The sequence below is a fragment of the Mobula birostris genome, chromosome 14 (assembly GCF_030028105.1).
Source record: "Mobula birostris isolate sMobBir1 chromosome 14, sMobBir1.hap1, whole genome shotgun sequence".
Taxonomy (NCBI): Eukaryota; Metazoa; Chordata; class Chondrichthyes; order Myliobatiformes; family Myliobatidae; genus Mobula; species Mobula birostris.
Window position 1 is genome coordinate 35,088,097 of NC_092383.1, and position 25,727 is coordinate 35,113,823.

Genomic DNA, 25,727 nt, shown 5'->3' on the forward strand with positions numbered 1-25,727 from the left:
GGTGCAATTTCAAAATCTTCATGGTTCAGGCAATGCAAGATCACTCAGGTTGACTAGAGATTACTGCCTAATACAATCAATCTGATACTCAAGCGAGCGTTAGAATGACCATTGGGCTGGAATTGCCATTTCAAATGTAGGATAGCTTTGTCTGTTGGTGACTGCAGACTATGAGCATTGCAAGCAAAATAGAATGGTCTCTGGTCCTGGTGATGCCCTGTATTTACAGAAAGCCACTACAGCTGGAATGTCATGGAGGAAAGCAGCTGTGGTGTGTACTCCACAGATCGGCTGTTGACAGTACCTCAGCCAGAGTTGACAGTGTGTTTGTAGCCATGAACAGGACTGCTGCCCAAGTCATGGTATTGATAAGAATTGACGTGGGTGCACGTTATTCACTAATGGCTTAATGTACTTCTGAGCAGTATCATCCCATTGGCAAGCTGCAGCAACTTGCTGTAGGTGTAATCTTCAAACTCCTGCAATTTCTCCAGTAAGGACAGTCAGTAACTTCAACTGGACCACATCCATGGTTTCTCCATTTCATTTTTAGGCCCCATTTTTAGGGCTGTTGGCTCCTTATTACTGGATAATTTCCTGCTGAAGATGCTTTTGGCAACCTAAATTTGCAGCTGAGGAATAAGAATGCTTTTACCTTGTTCTCTTTTACCTGCCTACCGGTCACGTTCGGGAATGACACTCTGCCATAGCAGCTCAGAACCTGAGGATGCTTATGTTGCAGTCCAAACATCCCTCCACCCACTCCCTCCATGCCAACAGTGTGCAAGGACCACATTCCCCCTGGTATGAGGCCTGCCCATTGATTGACAGCCCATATCCTGTAAGGCTGCCAGCTGCAGGTGGAGAAGTGGCTGCACAGTTCCAAACAGAGTGGGTTGTTGGTGAAGGTCCCACACAGTGGGCGGGCAACCCCATCAGTTCTTGTCTTTGAGGCAGATAAAACTGCACCATTACTGGGAACCATGGAGTCACCTGGAAGGAGCCCTTGACAGTGAACGGTATCTACTGCCAACCTCACAAGGAAACCTCGTGGACGTGGCAGAACCAGTTCATGCTTGCCTGCAACTGAACATGAGCCTGGGGAATCAGAGGCACCTAATCATTAATAAACAGGGTGGGGGCGCAGTGTGGTATTTGCCTTCACCAAGCACCAAGTCAGTGATAGAAAAATTACTTCAAAAAAGTGTCCTAAGCTTCCTATTTGATCAAAGTGACATAACTATTACAACAGAAACTAAGCAAGGACACTTGAAGATGTTGGGGAAAGCACTCGGTCATCTATGGAAACATAATATAGAAGGGGATGGAACAAGTGTGAACTTCCACAGTAAATGAGAGCCAGGAAAAAGTGGAGGCTCATTTGGAGGTCAGAGAGGCAAGTAATGTTACTGAGTTTGTTCCTTCCTTGGAATACTTCAACGCTAGTCGATGTTTCCAGTCTTTATGTCCATCCTTCATTGCCAGACCCGTGCTGTAGAATTAGACTAAGGAATCCTTTAGGGAAGGAGATCTGCCACTCTTGCTCCATCTGGCCTATATGTGACTTCAAACCCACCAGCATGGTTGGCTCCTAACTGCAATCCCATTTAGGGATAGTCAATACATGCCAATACTGGTAGTGATATCCACATTCACATCTTGAAACACGTGCAGAAGCAAAGAATGAGTATTATACGAGCACGTGCCCTGGCCAAACCTTGACCCATACAGCACAGAAACAGACTCTTTGGCTGAACTGGTCCATGATTATTATGATTACGATTATGAGGACATGCAGTCCCCTATTATTGTCATTTAGTAATGTATGCATCAATAAATGATAAGAGTGTTTTTTCCAGAATGATATCACGTAAACACATGACAAACTGACTTAAAAACTAACAAAAACCACATAATTATAACATATAGTTAGAACAGTGCAAAGCAATACAGTAATTTGATAAGAACAGACCATGGCACAGTAAAAAGATTCCCATCTAAGCTAGCCCACTTGCCCGCATCCCTCTCAACTTCTCCTATCCATGTACCTGCCAAAGTTCTTTTTAAATTTACCTGCTTCAGCTACTCCCTCTGGCAGATTGTTCCATATACTGACAACCCTCTAGGTGAAAAGCTGCTCCTCCTGATTCCCATTAAATCTCTCTCCTCTCACCTTAAACCTATGTCATCCAGCTTTTAATCCACTAGCCAAGGTCTGTACATAATCACCCCATATAAGGTCACTTTTCATTCTCCTGTGCTCCAAGGAATAATCTCCCAACTAACCAGCTTAGCCTCTCTCCACGTGCCGCAGAGTTCGGTGTTGGGTCTACTGCTTACAGTGTTATACGTTATTGATCTGACTGGCTTTGCACGCGAATTTGCGGATGAGAAAAATATAGGTGAAGGGGCAGGTGGTGCTGATGAAGCAGAGAATCTGCAAAAGGACTTGGACAGATTAGGACGATGGGCAGAGAAATGGCAGGTGAAATATAATGTAGGGAAGTGATTGTCATGCACTTTGGTCAAAGGAATAAAGGTATTGACTACTTTCTAAATGGGGAGCTAGTTCATAAATCAGAGGTGCAGAGTCTTGGGGGTCCCTGTGCAGGATGCTAAAAGGTTAACTTGCAGGCGGAGATGCTCGTAAAAAGAAAAGACAAATGTAATGTTAGCATTCACTTTGGGAAGACTGGAACACCGGGTTCTCTCCGATGCCAGTGCTGTAACTGTGAACATTGCTGAGTTGAGCCTGGAGTCGGAAGAGCAGGCTCAGTTCCTGATGCTGATGCAGGGACATAGAGACCAGATGTGAAGGTCCAACCCGGAGAAGAAACAGCTGTCCAGCTCCGCAGAGAAACACATCTAAACTAGTCAGGATGACAAACACCCATCGACACTCAGAAATGGCAAATTTTTAAATTAGAAATAAATCAACCTCATAGCCAATTTAGAGCTAGAAGGGGAAACCCTCCAAACCCAGATTGGAAGGAATGAGAACAGTCCTGAGGAGAGAGGTGGATGCATTCCATCTCCACGACCAAATTGACCTGTGCAGGAAAATGTTAGCACCTGCCAAGGTGGCATTGAGAGGTGGATAGCACACAGATGGACACACCTGAGGAGCATCGACTCGATTGCAGTCGGTCAGGATCTGCTGTCTTGACCTTGTATTGTGGACTGGTTACTCAGGACCTCAGTCACTGGTTCATGTGGTGAAAGCCTCCATTTCCCAGCATTCACCTGAACACAGACATGTCTTCTTCACCACCCTGTCTACATGTCTCACCATTTACGGGGAAGTCTGTACTTCTACCCGAGTCCCTCTTTTCTACAATTCATTCCAGGCCCTTTCATTCACTCTGAACGTTCTGGTCTGGTTTGACTTCCTAAAAGGCACCACATTGCACTTATCTCCATTGACTGCCACCTGTCATTCCTTGGCTGACATTCCCAGCTGGTCTCCATCTCATTGTAGCCTTAGACAACTCTCAGTTTCACCAAGCACCAATTTTGGTGTCATATACAAATTCACTAATTATGCCACCTATAATCTCTTCCAGATCACTAACACATGTGACAAACAGCAGATTGCAACAAGACTACTACAAAACAGTTTATGCTTCTAGATTCTGATGGAGGGCGAAATGGCCTGAGTATTAAAGGTAGCAGGACCCCAGTCTACAGCTGGACAATGGGCACCAGCTTCGAACAAGCCCGAGGGGTGTTTCTGACATCACTGAAGGGCCTTTGCTGACATCAGCCTAGCTGGATGAGCTGGGGTCTGGGAATATTGTAAGGAGAAATATAAATGAAAATGACGTAGTGACGTAGAGTCACACAGCGCTACAGCACAGAAATAGGCCCTTCAGCCCATCTAGTCTGCACTGGCTCTAGTCACAGGCTCCCAGTCAGTGAGACCACCATCTACTACCACTCTTTGGCTTCTCCCATTAAAGTATTAATTGAATCCAATTAATACTTCATCCTGACTGCCAAGTGACCTAAGCTTCTGGACCAGCCTCCCAACTTCGTCAAAGGCCTTGCTAAAATCCATGTAGACAATGTTCACCACCATTCCTTCATCAATGTTCTTAGCAACCTCCTTGAAAAATTCTATGTGATTGGGTAGACATGACCAGCCATGCAGAAAACATTATTATCTTTAATCAGGCTCTGTCTATCCAAATATTTGCGTATCTTGTCTCTTGTGATACCTTTGAATAAGTTATCCAAAACTGACCTCAGTCTCACCAGCCTATAATTTCCCAGCTCAGTCTTAGAACCTTTCTTGCAGCAAGATTTTGATCGTTTCCATTCTGTGAGTGTATGCATGGATCATGCATCAGTCAGCAACCATGCTGCCAGTGGATGACTCTTGTTGCCTAGTTGCCTCCCTTTGGACTGACACAGTAGCTCAAATAAGAATCGCATGTTGGATTGTCACAGAATGAGTACAGCAAGCTTTCAGCTCACTGAACGTACACAGCCATGAACCATCTTTACATTGAAGATGGAAACCCCTCATATACAGTTAGTTCTGGCAATGTACTACTAGCAAATCTGGCTTCTGTCTCCTTCCTTTCCAGTCCTGATGAAGGGTCTTGGCCTGCAACATCGACAGCTTATTCCCCTCCACAGAGGGGAAGTAAACAGTACAACAGACAAGTTTTAAAGATACTGGTATTTTAAACCAGTAAAACAACGTTTTGCTTTCTTTAAGGGGTCTTGGCCAAAACATCAACTGTTTATTCCCCTCCAGGGATGCTTCCTGACTTTCTGTGTTCCTTCAGCATTTCATCTGTGTTGCTGTGCACATAGATGCCCTGCCCCAGAAAAGCTGACAATCCCTGCAAAGCATCATAGTTTCTCTGTGCAATGGTCAGTGGAGGTGAAACATAAAATGTTATTAATACTGTTTGAACAGAACAACATAGTGATCTTCTATACACAATGCTGGGCAACTTAATTGTGCAATGTTCTTTATTATCTCCAGGCTGAGCATTAAAAAAGCCAGGTATTTCCTAATATACTGACACGATTACTTTGGTACCACTGAAAATGCTACTCTCACCCTGCCCTAAAGTAGCAGTTGCAATTAGAGCAGGAGGTAGATTTTATTCCAGATGGTAAATTATCTTGGTAAATTGGTTTACTCCTGTCATACGTACTGAGATATGCACACCATCCATACAAGTTATTATACTACAAAGTGCATTGAGGTAGTGCAAGAGAAAACGATATCTGAATGCAGAATAAAGTGTTACAGTCACAGGGAAAGTGCAGTGTGGGTAGATAGTAAGATACAAGACCATGATGCAGTACATCGTGAGATCAAATATCTACTTATCATACTAGGGGATCATTCAATAGTCTTATAACAGTGGGATAGAAGCTTTCCTCGAGCTGGGTGGTACATGCTTTCAAGCTTTTGCATCTTCTATCCGATAAGAGTGCGGAGAAGAGAAAATGTCCAGGGTGGTTGGATCTTTGACTTCATTTTACTGAGGCGGCAAGAAGCTGTTGCCGTACCAAGCCATGATACATCCGAATTGGATCATTCATAAATATTGATGAGGGTCAAAGGGAACATGCCAAATCTCTCAAGCTTCTTGAGGAAGTAGAGCTGCTGGTGAGTTTTCCTGGCTGTGGTATCTATGTGGTTGGACCAAGACAGGCTATTGGTGATTGTTTGTTCATTGATTGATTGGTTGAGATACAGCATGTGACAGGCCCTTCCAGCCCTTCGAGCCACACCTCCCAGCAATCCCCCAATTTAACCCTAGCCTAATCACAAGGCAATTTGCAATGACCAATTAACCTACCAACCTATACATCTTTGGACTGCCGGGGAGAAACTGAAGCACCCAAAGGAAAACCACACACCACGGGGAGAATATGATGTTCACTTTCAGAAAAGGGAATCGCCTCCTGACTATCTGGACAATGTGGCCCCTGCTGAGATTCTATATTTTAACAGCTTACTCTGTTCTGTCTGTCCTCTCACAGTTGTACTGGGTCCCAACAGGAATGCCTACTAGTGACACAGTTTGAGAAGTAACCGGTTGTATAGAAGACTAAAGTCAGAATAAAGTATCCCCAACAGCAACTAGAATTAAAAATATCGATAAAAAATACCAAACATTTGTGGTTTGGCAAAAACAATCACAAAACCTGTATGTAATGGCTGATTTCTTTAAAAAGGAAGTCCTTCCTACTACCAAACTATTTAACTGGGCATGCAAGGTTAATTTGGTTTGGTTGTTGAGTTCCAGAATGACAGAAATGAATTGAATCAGAATATCAAGCCAGTTGATGCCATGATCCGTTTCCTCTTACTTCTTCCAGCAAATGTTTACCGAATGCATCAGGATAGGAAAAACAATCCAAATTTCACGAAGCAATGATTTATCTTGTCGCCCTTGTAGTTCTTAACAGAAAGCACTTGCAAAGCTGAGATTTATATTGCTTTTGGAATGATTAATTGCACTCCATTTCATCTCAGAGTTCTGTAAAATGCAATTAAACCTTCCTCTATGAACTAATAGCTACTCTGTGTGAATTAATTATCCTTACCAATCCATACTTTTGATTCACAGGCCTAGAGATCAAACTTCTCACCAACACTTATGGTACAGTATGTAGAGTATGAAGTCACTAGTGAAGAACTTAGTCAAGCATGATGCAAAGTCATTTTTCTTTTAATGATCCATGACAAATTAAATAACCTGGATGATATCAACTTCAAATAGAGAATACAATTTTGTCCTCCTTGAAAGAATGAGAGGAAAGGTCTTGAATTTATAGTGCAACGAGTTCTAAAGGTTTATGCAATGAGTTGTAATGGTTTATGCAATGAGTTGTAATGGTTTATGCAATGAGACGCAATGGTTCATGCAATGAGATGTAATGGTTCATGCAATAAGTTGTAATGGCTCATGCAATGAGTTGTAATGGCTCATACATTGAGTTGTAATGGCTCATGCAATGAGATGCAATGGCTCATGCAATAAGATGTAATGGTTATGCAATGAGATGCAATGGTTCATGCAATGAGATGTAATGGCTCATGGATGCATATTGCTGAGACTGGGAGCGAATGCAGATTGCAGAATTTATCTGTAGAGTAGGTTAGTGCTAATGCAACAGTATTACAGCACCAGCGATACAGGTTCAATTCCCTATTTTTGTAAGGAGTTTGTACATTTCCCTATGACTCCTTGAGTTTTCTCCGGATTTCTTCTCACATTCCAAACATGTAGGTTAATTTGTCACGTGGATGTAATTGGGAACTGCGGGCTCATGGGGCCAGAAAATCCTGTTACTGTGCTGTATCTCTGAATAAATAAACAAATATGTAAAAAAATAAATGCAGTAAAGATTAACAAATATCTCTTTTTTTCAGCCATATGTTATGTCCCTCTGGTTAACTAGTTAACAAAACTAATCTTAACAATAAATAAAACATAGAACAATACAGCTGAGTATGTGCCCATCGACCCATGATGGTTTCATGGAGATAACAGAGCACAAAAAGAGGCCCTGCCAATCTATTGTACCTGTACCAGTGCATTTCCCAGTCCATGCAACACCTCTTTCTCTGTTTGTGGGTGTCTGTGTGTCTGTGTGTCTCTCTCTCTCTCTCTCTCTGCATAACCCTCAAATGCTTTTATCTCATGTCTTTGTGATATTCAGCTGCTGGCACAATAATGTCCTTCTGGAAATCACCTTAGCACAAAAGTCAAATATTGCAGATGCTGAAAATATAAAATAGTAAGAAGGGAGGTGAATGGATGAGGACATGGCAGATGGAATATAATGTGTAGGAATGGGAGAACATCACTTTGGCAGAAAAGTAGATAAGCAGATTAATTTTATAATGGTGAGAGACTAGAAGAAGCTAATGCTCAGAGAGACCTGAATGTCCTTGTACACAAATCACTTTAAGTTAGCATGTGGCTATAGATATCACTTAAGAAAGCAAATTGCATGTTAGCCTTTATCACAAGAGTATTTGAGTAGAATAGTAGAGACTTCTGTATTAAGTCGTCTGAAGGACATTGCATTAAAGTTGCTACATAAACTCATGATTTTATTGTGCATGCTTTAAGTCACCTGTTCTCATGACATGGCAGTTAGAGCTTCTGATAAGCAATGCTAAGACTGGAACAAGCCACAATTAAAGACAACTATCAAAACAAATCTGTCATTGCAGGAGAAGATTCCACCAGAATCCTTTCTTACAAAAACAATTACAGTATCTGGGACATGTTCAAGTACTCATCAGAGGACCTGAATCTCGGAGTAGCATATGGTGACAATGTATTTACTTTGAACTTTGAGATTCGAGATCAAATTTACCTATAATGAAGTAGTCAAATGACCATTATATTGGTGTGTATCATTTCTTTTATCAGTCATCCATAAAACAAAAGAAAATAAGAAATAATCTCAAGAGAAGAACCCTCAGCCCTTTGAGTTAGTATTAATAGTCATAATATTATGACCAATCTTCTAGTTCATCTCCTCTTCCAACCTTATATCCGTATCCCTGGACCCTGAAAATCTGTTAGTCTGAATATAACCACTGACTGAGCATACAGTGCACTTTGTAGTATAAAATCCTAAAGAACTGTGAAGAAAGTTCTCCTAAATAGACAACCCCTGTCCTGTGACAATGATGTCTAGTTCTCAAGTCAAGGGACAAAGCCTCCCAACAAACACCCTATCAGGTTTGCCCCCAGATTATTTTTAATGAAATCATCTCCCATGCTTCTAAGCTGTTGGAAATATTAATAAAGTATGTCACCTGATCAATTCTAAATGCCAGTTGTGTTATACCCCAGCTACAATATAAGTGCAGTCTCTGCAAAGGATTTTTTCAAAGCTTATTTTGTATTACCTTTATTATTGAAATGTGAATTTAATGAAACACCAACTTGTCATCACTGATGAAGATTTCATTGGATTCTAGGAAATATTATGACTTTTCATTTGAACTTCAAACAATTATGTCATTCTGTGGAGAGAATGCTATGCGACAGATATGAATAATTTTGGTCAAGAGGCAGCATAGATAAGTGCAGCAACAGCAGTCTGTTGGAAGAATGCTTTTGTTTCCTTTGTTTTCACATGTCAATGAATTGATTTTCTTGAAATATCTCTCTTGTTGAATCAAACCTCTAAGGAAATTGACCGCGCTGTTCGGCGACGGCTTTAAATAAAAATGAGAATCTTGTGAGTTAAGCAGGCTAGTAATCATGGAATGAAACAAAGAGGTGTGGTGTGAGGGGCCACCAGCGAGGAATCACAGAGACTTCAGCAACTCAAACAAAACTAAAGATTTATTACAAAAATTAATTAGAAGATCTAACAAGAACTCAGGCAAACAATACAAAATCTTGATGAACTGAAATAACTCATGATACACAGAAGAACTCGGACTGAGTTTCACCCAGCAAGGAACCACAACAACTCATCAAAGTGGTGGAGGGGGGGTTGGATGCCCCCCTGAAATACACCCTGGTGTAAAAACTAACCCTGGTTGTGATGTGTGGTTTATGTCACCTATTTATCAGCAGCATTCGTCAATATCAAAATGTTGACCTGACCCTTTACTTTCTACTGACTTCAGTTGTGTTTGCACTGTGAACTCCAGATCACTTTTCACTGTGTCTCAATGTCATTACACTTTCAGTTTGGCACAATCCCCGCTGACTTCAGTCATTGGACAGACAGCCAGAAAGTTACTGCTGTCTGTGGATGTGGTCGAGTACTCACCATGTCCCACAAAGTCCTGACCATTCCTGGCTCAGGGCAACTCAAAGTGGAGAAGGAATATTAGTATTCGCATTAAGACTGGACTCTGTGTTTCCAGGTCACACAAAGGCCAGGATACACAGCAGACTGAAGGGGCTATTTCCCGATTCGCCTGCCCACCCACTGCGATAAACACTTCCTACTCCACTGCGGTGGAGTGCAGTGCTCCCTAATTAATCACACTGGCTGCATTACAACCTGGAGAAATGGAGTGAGAGCAAATGATGTTCAGTCTCAAAGCAAAGAAGAAGGCAGTTAATGTGTGTTCTATCAAACTCTCATCCTGTAAATTATGTCACTCAGCGGATAAGTGTGTGTTTCTTCAGGATACATTCAATGTGCGTTTCATCAGAATACACTTGTATGAACTCCCAACCCGTGGTAAATGGATTCTTCAGTTAATGGTAGGGGCCCATGGCACAGAAAAGGTTGGGAACCCCTGATTGGTGCGTGTTTCATGAAAAGGCATGTCACTGTGAGTTCCTTTAGAATACATTCGGTGTGTGATTGTACAAAATAAAGTCTAAGGTTAATTGCACCAGAACACGTTGAACTTTCTGACACCCAGAGAGTCAAAGGGAAATACATTTGTGCAGACTCCGCCTTTGCTGTTCTTGAAGGTTACAAGTTTATCTGCCTCATTATATTTTGTCCGAATGCATGCGGACCAATTTATAAATAACGACCAGGGTCATCCTATATCATTCAACGCAGTTTCCAAATATGCCCCTTGTTTTCTCAATACCACAGAATGGTTGATCCTTTTTTAAATAAAACTCACAACGGAGCATCCCTTAGTTCTAGAAAAGGGTTCCCAGCCTTTTTTATGCCTACTATTAACCGAGGGGTCGGTGAACCCCAGATTGGGAACCCCTGATCTAGAATATTGGGGCAGAGGGATTGAATGAAATTTCTGTTTGCTTTCCAAAACATGTCAAATAATATTCAAATCATTCAAAGGGAAAATGTGTCGCTGAAAAATCTGAATTATCAAATTGTTTGGATTAGCTTTGAATTTTGTTCTCATATTAATTTTCCATTAAACCCTCCTCCTCGTGCCGCTGCAGACGCACTCTATTTTAATTTAAACTGTTAACATTTCACTGTTCTGAATTACTTCTGATCTCGTTTAGTACTTGTGTATCAAGACAAACTAACATCAACCTAGGCTCCGCAGTTTCTACTTACAGAGCGCGTTTGTAGTCTATTAGAGAAATGTTGTCGCAGCCCTAATTTTTGCTTATTACTTGTATCGGGCTGCCGTGCGCGTTTTCCTTCGGTGGAAGGTGCAGTGGAGAGACTGCCGTGGTGAAAACCTCCCCTTTAAGAGGCGGTTAGTGAGAGTGCGGCTCGTCCATTCTAGAGGATAAGGTCTCTGGACCGGCTAGTGCACAGGAGGTGACCGACGCCTCCAGAAACGAAGTGGATTTGTGGAGCAGAGCGCGACCTCAATGAGCCAGACTACAGGCAACAAGCCCTCAAAAACATCGCGGCGGCTGCAGAGTATTCGCAGAAACTCCATCAATCGCAAGATCTACTCGGCGGCTTACCAAGAGTATGAGAACAGGTGAAGATTAGCAAACGAGTGGGGAATGCTTGACAAAAAAAACCATAAGTATTTAGGTTAAATCACTACTTTTAATTTCAATTATTGGGGGAGCTTTTTTTTTATATATTGGGGAGCCGGCTTCAATCTAAACATCTAAACATGTGGGTGCCTTACATTAATATACATTTTAATATAAAATATGTGCTATCTTACAAATATGTATACATTTTTGTATTTGTGTGTATGTGTGTGAAAATACATTATTTATTTACAAATAATTAAGTATGTAAGCATACTGAGAGAATCCGTGTGAATAATTAGCTTGTATCATTTACTTTCATATAACTATTTAAATGTACACATGTAATTTTCCAGGCGGGAAAAATGCTACGCATAAATTTGAAATTTACAGTATTTGGAGGGTTTGGGATGAAAGTTAAAACGAAATCTGCTTCACTCTCTCCGAGCGCGGTCAGTAAGTGTGGGTTTTGTTGGGGTCTGTGTAATTGCTGTAGTGGGTGTTGATGCGTTTGCCTAACAGTAATTCCGAGGAGGATGCGCCAGAGGACGAAAAGGCTGATTGCAAGGATCCGAAAGAAATTTTACAGAACATACAGATGCAGAAGGAAATTATCGCCAACATCCGAGTTCGACCGTGGCCCATGGACAAAAAGTTGAAGGTGCTGAGGTAAGTCCGCCCACGGGTGCAGACTTGTGGTCCCAGCTTCTATGAAGAGTAACGTGAACGCAGAGAATCCCGGCGGCAGGTGCCTTAAATCTGATGGTGGTGTTTCAAAGATCCGTTCTCAAGGGCGTTTCGGAAGAGCCGGTTGAGTGTGTGGGATTCTGGTGTGGACTGGTCTGTGTGCGAGCTGGTGTTCTGTAGTTGACCGAGACCTTGGGGCAGCCCATCCCAGGGAGGGCAGCCGGGCACTCGAGTTTCCTTATTCATTCCAACTTTAAATATTCATACACAATCTCGAGAATGAAAATGCCATCTCCCTGTTCGGATCACAACTCCTCGTTAATTTTCACCTGCGAAGTTTAATCCGCAGATACGAGATAGTTCAGATGCTGGAATCCGGAGCAACAATTAATCTGCGGGAGGAACTCAGCGGGTCGAGCAGCATCTGTGGGGCGGGGAAGGAATTGTCGTTTCGTGCGGAACTACGCACCAGGACCAACATCCTGGAACATTTGAGGGGTCTCTAGTTTCATTCGATTCACTCTATTTTTATTGCGGTTGGAAAGAGCTGCGTGACCGCCCCGGGTACGAGCCGGTTTTGTGTGCCACTCTTATCCGTGTGTCCAACACCTGATAAACCCAGTAACAGGCCGGTCTCTCACGGGGGACGTTCTGCCTGGCGATGGGTGTGGGCTGGCAGGTGAGGTGCCGCGGCTCTGAGGGCCTCAGTCGTGCAGGCTGAATTGTGCCTTCATATATTAGATCATGAGGGGTATAGATGGGGTGACTGTACGCAGTCCCCCACCCCAAGGAAAGGGAATCAAAAAATAAGAGGGCACAGGTTTAAGGTGAGAAGGGGAGAGATTTTGAAATGAACCTGTTGGTCAGGCAGAGAGTAGTCAAAACGTGAAGGAGCTGCCAGAGGAAGTGGTTGAGGTAGGTACAATAATATTTAGAGGGCACTTGGGCAAGTATGTGGATAGGAAAGATTTAGAAGGACTTGGGCCAAATATATGCAATTGGGATGAGCTTAAGTGGGTATCTTGCTTGGCATGGATGAGTTGGGCTAATGTTTGATGTGGGAATTTGGGCTCTGCCATGGACAGGCCAGATGGTTGCAGGTAGATTGTGAGGTGGTTATCCTCCTGCCTCTGCTTACTTGGGGAGCTCTATGTGCTCGTGTTGCATAGCCTGAAAATTCCCAATGGCATGTATTATAAAAGGCAAGGGATGGAATATGATGCCCTGTGGAACAGCCTTTCTATCACTGACTCAGATTCACAGAGCAATGAAAACAGCAATCAGTACCCTTTGCTTTAGAACCAGTTATGAAATTCTTCCTTAGATCTTCTGAGAGCTTTAGTAGAGCTCAAGCTGTGTTTAACTGACATTGTATATAGTTATAGAATAACATTCCCATTCTTATACCATGTGCCTGTTTTATTTTCTTGACCAACGTATCTTGTCAAAAGTCATGCAGAAACCTATTTGCTATCTCCTGAGTCTTGTATATGGCATGTTTTCTGAAGTTATCGTTCAGACCAGAGATTGGAGAGTACCTATGAGGAAGAGAAGATGTTATTCCTCAAGATTGATCTGGGGCTTCACTAGAGCTTTGCCGAATGTGAAAGATAAAAAAGCTGTTGCTCATGGTCAAAACTGGATGAAGATTGGATCAGTACAGGAAAGCACAATCATCTAACCTGTGTAGATGTTCAAGTGTAGAGCAGAATGTATTATTCAAAGGAATGAATGTGCATATGTCTTATATGTCTTTTAAAATGCTCAAAGAGCTGGCTATACCTTTAATTGGTAATACTGCTTCAAGAGAACTGCTTTGTGTTAACACAGTTCTGCTCTGATGTCCATATAAAGGGTTTCAACCCGAAATGTCAACTATCCATTTCCCTCCACAGATGCTGCCTGACCTACTGAGTTCCTCCGGCAGATTGATCCTTGCTCCAAATTTAATCAGCTCACTAAGGTCCCATCCTTTCAGGAAGCAGTTATGCTGAAACACCTGACACTAAACACAATCCCGATGAAGCATCTCGGCCTGTAATGTCAACTTTCCATAGATGCTGCCTGACCTGCTGAGTTCCTCCAGCATTTTGTGTGTGAGCACATAACACTGCTTCCTTCATCAGTGTTATCATCTTTGCTATGTAAACTGATGCTAAAACCATTCCACAAAATATAAAAAGTGTGCATAATTAAATTACCTTTAATTGACAGCACTTCGATTTTGTTTTATTTACCAAGATAAATTTTACATTGAAACTTTTCTGTTTTTCAAGCCAATATTAGAAATCTAAAAGGATTATATTAAATGGCTGCGTGGTTCTTCATTAAAATTTGCATAATAAATAGAACTATTTGTGGTTCGATGTATTTATTACTAACAGGAGTCACATTTAAAAATCCAATTTGCAGCCATCTGGTTCTGAATTTGAGGTCATCTGAAATGAGGAATTTGTATGTGATTGCCATACTTTGGGCACACAATGGCTTTAAAAACCATACTTGCTGCTGTCATGAATAGTTTGCTGTTAATATTCACTGCTTGGACTTGTATTGTAAATGTTTCTTTACATCCGGTTCATGGAGTTATGGTATATAAAGAGCCTGGAAAATATTGGATAGGATAATGCAAGTAACATGATTGGCAATTTACTGTCATCTATCTGTGTGAAAGGTAATGAGCAATTATGTTTCCTTAAAATCCTTTCAAAAGAAAACTCTGTTTCATGGAAATGGGTTGTTAAAGTTTATGGAAAGTAAGCAACAGAATGTAACTGGACAAGGGGACCCATGGTAAAGTGTGACATTGTCGTGAGGTCTTTAAGGTCCATTTGTGTATGGTCATAATCTGTGTCTTGGCATTAGAAAAGTGAGCTGCTGTTTGTACAGAGTTTGAAGAAAAGGAACCTTTTCTGCAGACAATGAGTCAGTAACTAGTAGTGGTGGATTTTAAAAAGCCACCCTAAAAATACTAAAGCAGAAATAAAGAGATTTTCCCATGAAGAGGTTTGTTAAGATTTGAAGCATCTCGCCCCCATATGGTGGTGGAAGATGATTCCATTGAAATATTCAAAAAGGAATTGGACATGTAGTTGGAGGGACCAGTTTACAGAGGCTGGAATTCGAGGTTAATTGGGCATTTTACCCAGGGTCAGCACAGGCACAGTAGGCCAGTTGGTCTCTGTGTGATGGGTATCGCTTATAGGTAGATAGGGAAGGGTTTAAATACTGATCTCTACAACCAATAAAAGAATTACACAAAGATTTCTCATCCTATCTATTTGCATTCAATAAATCCAAAGGTATGCAATCTGCCAATGCCTGACATTTAGCTCTATTTTCAAGTGGCAGATGCAAGTGACGGTTTGGATTAGCAAGGCAACATCTGACCCACTGTGGCGTCAAAGAGCCTTGGTAAAAATAAAACTCTTCAGGTAATGAAATAATGTGGTAGCTTTAGTGTTGAACTACCACACCAGGCACAAATTGTTTCACTATCTGAGGAGTGAAATCAGAGTGGCACTTGGCTTTGGGCATATGCCATGGTACCATACAAATGCCAGACATGAGCATCTCCACATCCGTCTAGTGCTTAGTGCCAGCTGCATTGAGTCACCTGCTGTTTACAATCAAGTGGGTCACCAGTGAACGGAAACTTAACTGGAGCAGCCGAATGTTGAGGAACCAAAGTCAGAGACTCGGTATAACGCATGAACGAACCATCCTCCATCTTCCCATATTATATCCCACTTAAATAACATTTGGCAGTACGTGGCTTGGAGTAAATTCTTTTTGACTGGATAAATATATAAGGTGGTGAGGTAGTCGAATAAACTCTTCTCAGACTTCCAGCCAAGGACAGGTATCAATTTTAACCAGTGTTTCAATGACAAACTCAACCATCTTCATCAGGGATGATGCCTGGGCACATCTAGTTAAGTGGTATTTATACCCCTCTCTTCTGTCCCTCCTGATTGGTTAGTCCTCATCCAATCAGGTTTCTACTATCCCACCTTATTTACAATCAAATTCCAGTTCTTACTTACAGCAAGACCTTTCTCTTCATTAAAATTATTTTTCTCTAGTTTAATTTCAATGGCTTCCTTCACCAGGTAGTCCAAAAGCCCATTGGCACAGCAAGGTAGTTTTATGCCATTGAAGTTAATCCTATGGCCATTGCAAATGTAATGTTCTGCACCGGCGATTTCTCTGGGTAATCCAAACGGATACACTTCCACAGGGTGCCCCATCTGGCTGATATAAGCTGGCCTGTATTCACAGGGAATCATGTTTACGCTAGCCATCCTGAGTGTCAGGTCATCTTTGATTGACATAAGTTGCAATTCAAGCTTCCTTATGGGATTTTGGGTGGTATTAATCGCAACTTATGCCAGTCAAATCAATACCTGTACCTGGCTGGGAGCCCGAGGAGAGTTTATTCATCATGTATGCTGGGAAAGCACTAGATCCTAGTGAGATAATGTTCATGGGTTCAATGCCCATTCATAAATCTGATGGCAGAAGGAAAGAAGCTCTTCCTGAATCATTGACTGTGTCTCTTCTGGCTTCTGTACTTCCTTCCTGGTGGTGACAATGAGGAGAGTGTATGTCCTGTTCATCACTGTGACTGTGTGTGAACCACCCAAGGCTTCATAACAATATTTCCTCATTCTGTGATTCCTACTACCTTGAACAGGAGCAGCATGTGAATAGGAGCTCTTCTTCTTTGAGCTACTCTCCAACTTGCACTGTATCATGATTTGAACGTATTTCTCCATCATCAAAGGTCAGAAAATCGCAGAATACCATCACCACAGAGACTGTAGTGGCTTAGTAAAGAGACTCAACAACATTATAATCAAGGCAGAGAGAGTTGGGCAACAAATCAAAGTTGCTGGTGAACGCAGCAGGCCAGGCAGCATCTCTAGGAAGAGGTACAGTCGACGTTTCAGGCTGAGACCCTTCGTCAGGACTAACTGAAAGAAGAGCTAGTAAGAGATTTGAAAGTGGGAGGGGGAGGGGGAGATCCAAAAAGATAGGAGAAGACAGGAGGGGGAGAGATGGAGCCAAGAGCTGGACAGGTGATAGGCAAAAGGGATACGAGAGGATCATGGGACAGGAGGCCCGGGGAGAAAGAAAGGGGGGGGGTGGGGGAACCCAGAGGATGGGCAAGGGATATAGTCAGAGGGACAGAGGGAGTAAAAGGAAAGAGAGAGAAAGAATGTGTGTATATAAATAAATAACGGATGGGGTACGAGGGGGAGGTGGGGCATTAGCAGAAGTTAGAGAAGTCGATATTCATGCCATCAGGTTGGAGGCTGCCCAGACGGAATATAAGATGTTGTTCCTCCAACCTGAGTGTGGCTTCATCTTTACAGTAGAGGAGGCCGTGGATAGACATGTCAGAATGGGAATGGGATGTGGAATTAAAATGTGTGGCCACTGGGAGATCCTGCTTTCTCTGGCGGACAGAGCGTAGGTGTCCGGCAAAGCGGTCTCCCAGTCTGCGTCGGGTCTTGCCAATATATAGGAGGCCACATTGGGAGCACCGGACGCAGTATATCACCCCAGCCAACTCACAGGTGAAGTGTCGCCTCACCTGGAAGGACTGTCTGGGGCCCTGAATGATGGTAAGGGAGGAAGTGTAAGGGCATGTGTAGCACTTGTTCCGCTTACAAGGATAAGCGGAACAAGTGCTGCACATCCCCTCCGACCTTCAACTGTCGGAGGCTGAAGGCTCTGTCCTCAATAAGGGCCTCACCTTTGTCCCCCTTCGCCCATACCTCAGCGAGTACTGTGTTCGCCATGATGCGGAACTCTTCTTCCGCCGTCTCCGTCTCCGTGCCTACTTCTTCGGCAAGGACTCTTCCACTCCCACTGATGACCCCTTCTCCCATCTTCAACCCTCCTCTTCTTCATGGACACCTCGCTCTGGTCTTCCGCCTGCTCTGGCTCTCTTTATTGCTAACTGCCGACGGGACATCAACCGTCTCGACTTCACCGCAACTTGTTCCCATTCCAACCTCATTCCTTCCGAACACTCTGCTCTCCACTCCCTCCGCACTAATCCTATCCTCTATCTTGCCGAGGCACAGCAACAACTCACGGATACCTCCTCTTATTTACCTCTCGATCGTGATCCCACTAAGAAGCACCAGGCCATTGTCTCCCACACCATCACCGACTTTATCCACTCAGGGGATCTCCCATCCACTGCTACCAACCTTATAGTTCCCACACCTCGCACTTCCCGTTTCTACCTCCTACCCAAGATCCACAAACCTGCTTGTCCTGGCAGACCTATTGTCTCAGCTTGCTCCTGCCCCACCGAACTCATTTCTGCATACCTCGACACTGTTTTATCACCCCTTGTTCAATCCCTTCCGACCTATGTTCGTGACATGATGATGGCATGAACATTGACTTCTCTAACTTCCGTTAATGCCCCACCTCCCCTTCGTACCCCATCCCTTATTTATTTATTTATTATTATTATTAATTTTTTTTCTCCCTCTGTCCCTCTCACTATACCCCTTGCCCATCCTCTGGGTTCCCCCCTCCCCCTTTTCTTTCTCCCTGGGCCTCCTGTACCATCATCCTCTCGTATCCCTTTTGCCAATCACCTATCCAGCTCTTGGCTCCATCCCTCCCCCTCCTGTCTTCTCCTACCATTTCGCATCTCCCCCTCCCCCTCCCCCTCCCACTTTCAAATCTCTTACTAGCTCTTCTTTCAGTTAGTCCTGACAAAGGGTCTCAGCCTGAAACGTCGACTGTACCTCTTCCTAGAGATGCTGCCTGGCCTGCTGCGTTCACCAGCAACTTTGATGTGTGTGGCTTGAATTTCCAGCATCTGCAGAATTCCTGTTGTTTGGGCAACAAATGCTGGGCTTTCTATATATACCCATGAAGTCATGGTGCATTGGTGTTTCTGAATATTTATGGTGATGAAGTGAAAAACAATCGAGGTGGTAGTTTTAGTGTTGAGCACCCTGAGTGCTTTTATAGCTGAATAAATTAAAAATAAATGGTTGAGAACCTCGAATTAGGACAAAAAGAAACAAATGAAGAAACAGTGATGAAAAGGTTGCAGCTTTTTGCTCCATCTGCAACAAGCAGGATTTCCCAGTAGCCAACCATTTTAATTCCCATCCACACTCCCTTTCCGACATGTCTGTCCATGGCATTCTCTCCTGCCATGATAATTACCTTCCACTGAACATAAAAGAGCTTATGAATAAAAGATATTTGTTCATCCTTTGTCTTTTTTATGATTGCAAATCACTGCTGGATACTAAGAAAATCATGTACCGCAGGAGTATGCCATCAGTGCGTTACTCGATAGTGATGAAGCTGGACGTATTGCTTTCCATTATTGTGTTGTCACCTGGACTTGTGTACCATTGTGCCAGGACAGTGAAGACTATGAATGGTTGTCTTGGACATTTGTGTTGTGATCGCAAGGCCCTGTTGGACATTGGTACTGTGGAATACTGAAATTAGAGCTCATTGGTTCATTAGTGTGACCGACAACATTGCCTTGGTTGTGGTGAGGACTAGGCCCTTGCCACGGGGTCACTTGTTTCCGTTGCCCAAGGGAGGAGACACCGAGAGTGAGAGCAGAGGCCAATGCAGGCATGCTGGAATCCGTAATGGATTGACAGGCTGGACCCAACACTGGGTGCTGCCCTTCAGTGTTCACTCAGTGGAAGAACAAACTGGACCAGGAGACCTTACCAGCAATCTATAGTCATGCCACTCAAGGACTCTGGCTGTGTAAATTTTTTTCTTTGTGACTGTATGTTTCTCTGCAATTGTAACCAATGTGCAGTGTGCTGTTGGTAATGTGTTTTGCACCTTGGCCCCAGGGGAGCACTGATTCATTTGGCTGTATTCATGGTTGAATAATAATTAAATTTGAACTTGATGAGTATGTTTTTCTTTCATACATTGAGCACCCCAGATTCACTGAAAAAATATCTTAATCACTATGACATTCCTTTTTGGGGGAAAAAGTGCTGTGGACAAATTGTCTAATGTATTTCAGCTTCATTGGCTGTAAACTGTTTTTGGAATATCTTGAATTTTTGGAATATCTTGAATTTTTGAAAAACTAAAGATTTACTATTTCAAATTATGTGTTAAGTCAATCCCAATAATGTAAAACTTCGGCTCTAATATAATTGAAGGGGGGGGGGAATTAGCCAATCATGTTTTTATCTGTCTAGAACACATGATGTCTCCATATCTAGGGCAAAGGAAGTCATTATGGAATGACAAGATTCAAATCAAAAGATAATTTTGAATGTTGAAGATCATTTGGCCCGTGCAGTATGTTCTACAATTCTGTTTTTGTGCAGCTTATAGTTTTTTTATTCCACCCCATTTGGAAGTTCATTACATGAGTGAGTCATTTATATGAAAATAAATCTTCCTAATTTAATTCCCAAAATGATGACTTTTTAATCAGATGTAATTTATTTGACTCTCACAAACTAATTTAACTTCATTTTTTTGGATGTGTGCTCCCAATACTAATTGTTATCTTGACCCACTCCTTAATCTGAATCCTCAGGTGCATCTTTCCAAGATGAAAATTGCACATTTCAACACTATTCCTCACAATTTAGATCACTTACTCAATTACATAGTTTTGATCAATAATAATGCTAACTGTGACAGTGTTCGAACTCTTTAAACTGGGGACAAACTGACGGTCAATAGCATGTAAAAGATAATGTAAAAACATGTTAGAATTGAGGCCATAATGTGGTACAAGGTGAAATTAAGTTATTGCATGTAGTGTGAGACAATGATGGATTAGGAATTATGTAAATGACGGCGTATTAGAAATTAAAGCATAATGGTTCAGAATATAAAATTACGCTGATCTCTGTGTTACAGACAAGCCAAAGAAATTGTACTTAAGTATGAAGGCAGGTTGACGAGGACGAGGGGCTATCAGGCAGCTGGGGCAGAGGTAAGTCGAGAATCTAATGCTCTAAGGAACAGTTTGCAAATGAAAAGAATTTAAACTAAGCCCTCTGGTGTTTGTTCAAGATACTGTAATTGAATTCAATCGATTTAATTAAGTTCATAAAAAAATCTAATAATGAAGTGAATGGCACACACATACATTAAAGGATTATTTATTTTAAAGATAAAGATTGGATTTTTTAAATACCTATTTACTGATACAGCACGGTAACAGACCCTTATGACACAGCACACCCACACCACACAATAATTTGATGTCTTGAAGTTTGGTTATAACATGATAAAGTTTTTCTCCTCACAGATGATCTTTTTTCAAAGCTGCAAATGCAAAATATAAAATAAAACAGAAAATGCTGGTCAGGCTGCAACTGCGGGAAGAGAAACAGGGTCAACATTTCAGGTCAGAGATGCTTCGTCAGAATTGGGAGAACCATCCCACTGACTAATCAAGCAAGATTGCTGGAGGAACTCAGCAGATCAGGCTGCGACTGTGGGGAGAAATGGACAGTTGTCATTTTGGATTGCTATTCTAACCCTTCATCTGAATAGACTGATGTTTTCCTCTTCATGATGTCATACCTTACGTGTTAGGAGCTACTCCACTGCATCCACTGGGTATATCCTGTCTAAGCAGCAAGGCAAAACACCCAGTTGTACGGGGGCTTCAATATCCAAAAGCAAATGTGACTTGGTACATCACCATCGAGCAGATTGGCTGAACCCTGAAGGACACGTCTGGCAGACAGAGTCTGCAGTGGGTACAGGGTAGACAACATGAGGGGTGAGCTGATTGACCTCATGTCATTTTGTAGAAGCATCCCACATAGTTCTGTAAGGCCACACCTTTCCAGAAAAGACACCTCCCATCATATTCTACAGCACTGCAGTTGTGCTAAAAGAGACAGACTGACTGCTACAACCATGAGGTTCTGCAACCATTCCGCAGCAGCAGAAATGTACACCACCACAATCTGTAACCTGGTCTCCTGACATCCCTCACTCTCATCACCATTAATCTGGGGAACAATGGGAAGTGCAATAAGAGATGTCAGGAGCAATATCAAATATTTCCAAAGATGAGGTGCTAACTAGTAAAACTGCACCACAAGGTTATGTGTGTTAATCATTAAAAACAGGGTGTAATAGGTAGAACTGAGTGATCTCACAACCACCCAGTGTGTTAATCATCAAAATCAGCATGTAAAAGACAAGTTATACCACAATCATCCAACCAAATTAAAGTTACACAAATCTGCCTCATCTTGAACGGCCTCTCTACCCAGCAATGACAAGGACGTAGACTTTAGGGGGCATCACCTGCTGGTTCCCTTCTGAGTCCACATCACCCCCAGCTGAAATATTTCACTGGTCTGGTTTGCCATTGTTACTGACTCTTCATCATAAAACTGACAACACTTGCGGCAATTCAAAGCAGCTGCTAACCATTGCCTTCTCAAGGGAAGTAAGTGATGGCAATAGATGCAGCCATTCACATCCTGGAAATAAAGAAATAAACACAAGCTGGAAGTATTCTGTTGTCAAGCAGTATATTGTACATGGTGGGGGGGGAGGGGTTGTTTCCAGTCAATGCTTTACAATGAATTCAGCCTGAAGCATTAACTCTATTGCTCTCTCCATAAATTAGAGTGTTGTGCTCAGTCCCGGTCATCTCATTTTAGGAAGAATGGGGAAGCCGTAGAGAGGGTGCAGAGGAGATGGACCAGGAGAGCATGTCTTATCAGGATAGGTTGAGTGAGCTAGGGCTTTTCTCTCTGGAGGGAAGGGGGATGAGAGGTCATTTATAGAGGTGTACCAGATGATAACATAACTTCAAGGGTTGTTTTCTCTGGAGTGCTGGAGGTGTACATCAGAAATGTACACCATGTATAGAAATGTACATTAAAGGCAACGTAACTTCATTGGACATGTGATTAGCAAAGAGGAGTTAGAATGCACGGTAATTATGGGAAAGATTGAAGGGAAGAAAGCAAGAGGAAGGCAAAGACAAATGATGATGGAGACAGCAGCCAGAGAACTGGAAATGAATACCAATGAATTGATCCACTTGACCTGAAACAGGAGTGTGTGGGCCATGACAGTCAAAGCTCAATCTGGGCATGGCACCTGATGATGATGATGACCAGATGATATAGCCAGAGACTTATTCACGGGGCAAAAATGGCTAACACTAGGGGGGATTAATTTTAAGGTGATTGGAGAAAAGTATGGGGGTGATGTCAGAGATGTTTCCACACAGAAAGTGATGGGTGCATGGAATGCCCAGCCAGGGGTGGTGGTCGGGCCAGATAAAACAGAACATTAAACAGTACAGCACAGAACAGGCCATTCAGCCCACAATGTTGTGCAGAACCAGCTAAGAAACAAATCACTAATCCCTTCTACCTACACAGTGTCCATATCCCTCCATCTTCCTTACATCCATGTACTTATCCAAATGTCTCCTAAAAGCCTCTAATGTATTTGCCTCTACCACCATACCAGGCAGTGCATTCCAGGCATCCATGACTGAGTGAAAAAACTGACCCCTCACAGCCCCCTTGAACCTACCTCCTCTCACCTTCAATGCCATCCTCTGGTATTAGATATTCCAACCCCAGGAGACAGATACTCCCTGTCTGCTCTATCTGTGTCTCTCATAATCTTATAAACATCTATCAGATCTCCCCTTAGCCTCCAGCACTCCAGAGAAAACAACCCACATTTATCCAGCTTCTCATGATAGCACATGTCCTCTAAACCAGGCAGCATCCTGGTAAACCTCTTCTGCACCCTCTCCAAAGTCTCAACATCCTTCCTACAGTGGGCAATCAGAACTGTATGCAATACTTCAGATGTGGCCTAACCAGAGTTTTATAACACTTCCTGTTTTTATTTCAATTTTCCAGCATACACTGTACTTTTTCAGCACCATTGGTTTTGATCCTTCCCTCACCTGTGAGGGAGTTAGCAGAAGCAATAGTTTGGCATTGGCCACTGTAGTACACTTATATTCTTTGCTTTAAAACCTAGATGTGGAAGAAATTTGGGAGACTGGTGTACAATATCATGGTACTTTTCATCCCATGGGAAATGAGAATCAAGAAGATCGAAAGTAAGTAAGTCCTGAGAGAGTCTAACGGGGTGTATTTTGTTTGAAAACTACCTCCTTTCTGCTGCACTCGCCACCTCTCCATGTGGCACTGACCAAAATAGGCAGGGGTGTATCCATCTGCCACAATAGGAAATGGAACATTCAAAAGTATCATTTAAACTCTTAGGTGTTTTGGGGGGAAAATGTATAAATCTTGTGGCACTTGACCCCATCAGATAAATTAGTAAGTTCTCACTCCATGTTGTCCTGTGTCCCCGTCCATTTAACACTGATTAGAATGAACAATAGCCGAGAGGAGGCAGTTGTATGTGAGTGGGACGGAGGGCTGGGCTTGGTCTTTCATCTTGGAAATTTGAGGGTCATGTTTATCCCAGGCTAGAGAAGAGAATGGCTTCTCCATTCATAATATCAGAAGTACAATGAGTGTACACAACTTGACCTTGAGCGGGTACGTCCCACTTGGTTGATCAGGTGTGGGCTGCAATAGGAGTTGGGAAGCTGCATTTATGATGGCATGACAGTTCTGAGGTTTAGATGAGGTATGTTATTCAAACAGAATGGAGAGAGGTGTCTGCAACTGACTGTGTGCCTGGACTGGAAATGTCTGATACTGAAATAAGGCAGCTCCATTCCTCGCGCATCCTTTGTCTGAAGAAGGATAGAATCTATTTAAACACTCATCGAACATCTCAATATCTATGTTTCCTATTAAGACATTGTGGTGCTGGAAGTAAACTATTGTCACCAGTATTGTTCTGTCCTTGATAGGTCATTTTGGCTCTGGTGTGGCTTCTTACTTTATCTTTTTGAGATGGATGTTTGGCATCAACATAGTGCTGACGATAATGACAGGAGCATTTGTCATCTTACCAGAGGTAGGTGTCCACTGCATGGAATAGCTAAATGTAATTTGCTAGTAATTTTTCCAAATCTATGCAGGCATGTTTTGCCTCATACCTAGTGCTGCTCACCTCAATAGTTCTAATCCGCACTGATTTACATAAATCCCTTCTGTTCCGTTGTGTCTATATGCAAATGGTGTTAATATTGGTTGGAAGCTGGAGGCTGGAGGCCAAAGAAGGCAGCCTGTTCTAGGTTTAAAGGATGGTGTGGGTGGGTAGGAGGGAGGAGGAATGCACTTGTTTTGTTGCTGAGTTGGTGCTTGCTGTGCTCCGTGTTGTTCTGCTCAGCATTGTGTGCGTGCTATGTTTGAACCTTCGGGTGCATGTTTCAGTGTACACTTGAGAAATAAACTGGAATCACGAATCTTGTCCGCAACATCAGCCTTATCAAATTGGCTTAGCTTGGATTCTGCTCTGCCAGAAGTAGATGTTGGCTGTACTGAAATTAAAATCATGGTCTTTATCCAAAACTCTCCTCTGTGGCCTGATGATGCCAGTTTCAGTTCCTAGAGATTATATCATGGACATTCCACTACGCAACCCCTGCTGCTGATGGTTATCAGCCTCACAGTGTTCGACAGAAAGCTGCAGGTTCTGAGAGCTGAATGGATAATGCTTGTCTGTTTCTCAAACAGCCTTTCTTTC

The 25,727-nt window shown here is 42.6% G+C and overlaps 1 protein-coding gene across 1 annotated transcript in view; it reads left to right on the forward strand.

The window, feature by feature from the left end:
- LOC140209609 (transmembrane channel-like protein 3) overlaps positions 1–25,727 on the forward strand; it is a 102,165-nt gene that overhangs the window by 25,372 nt on the left and 51,066 nt on the right. The window contains exons 3-7 of the mRNA XM_072277879.1: positions 11,208–11,374; positions 11,910–12,056; positions 20,976–21,051; positions 24,099–24,180; positions 24,949–25,055. Coding sequence (XP_072133980.1) covers positions 11,208–11,374; positions 11,910–12,056; positions 20,976–21,051; positions 24,099–24,180; positions 24,949–25,055 — 579 coding nt within the window. The remainder of the gene's footprint in view (positions 1–11,207; positions 11,375–11,909; positions 12,057–20,975; positions 21,052–24,098; positions 24,181–24,948; positions 25,056–25,727) is intronic.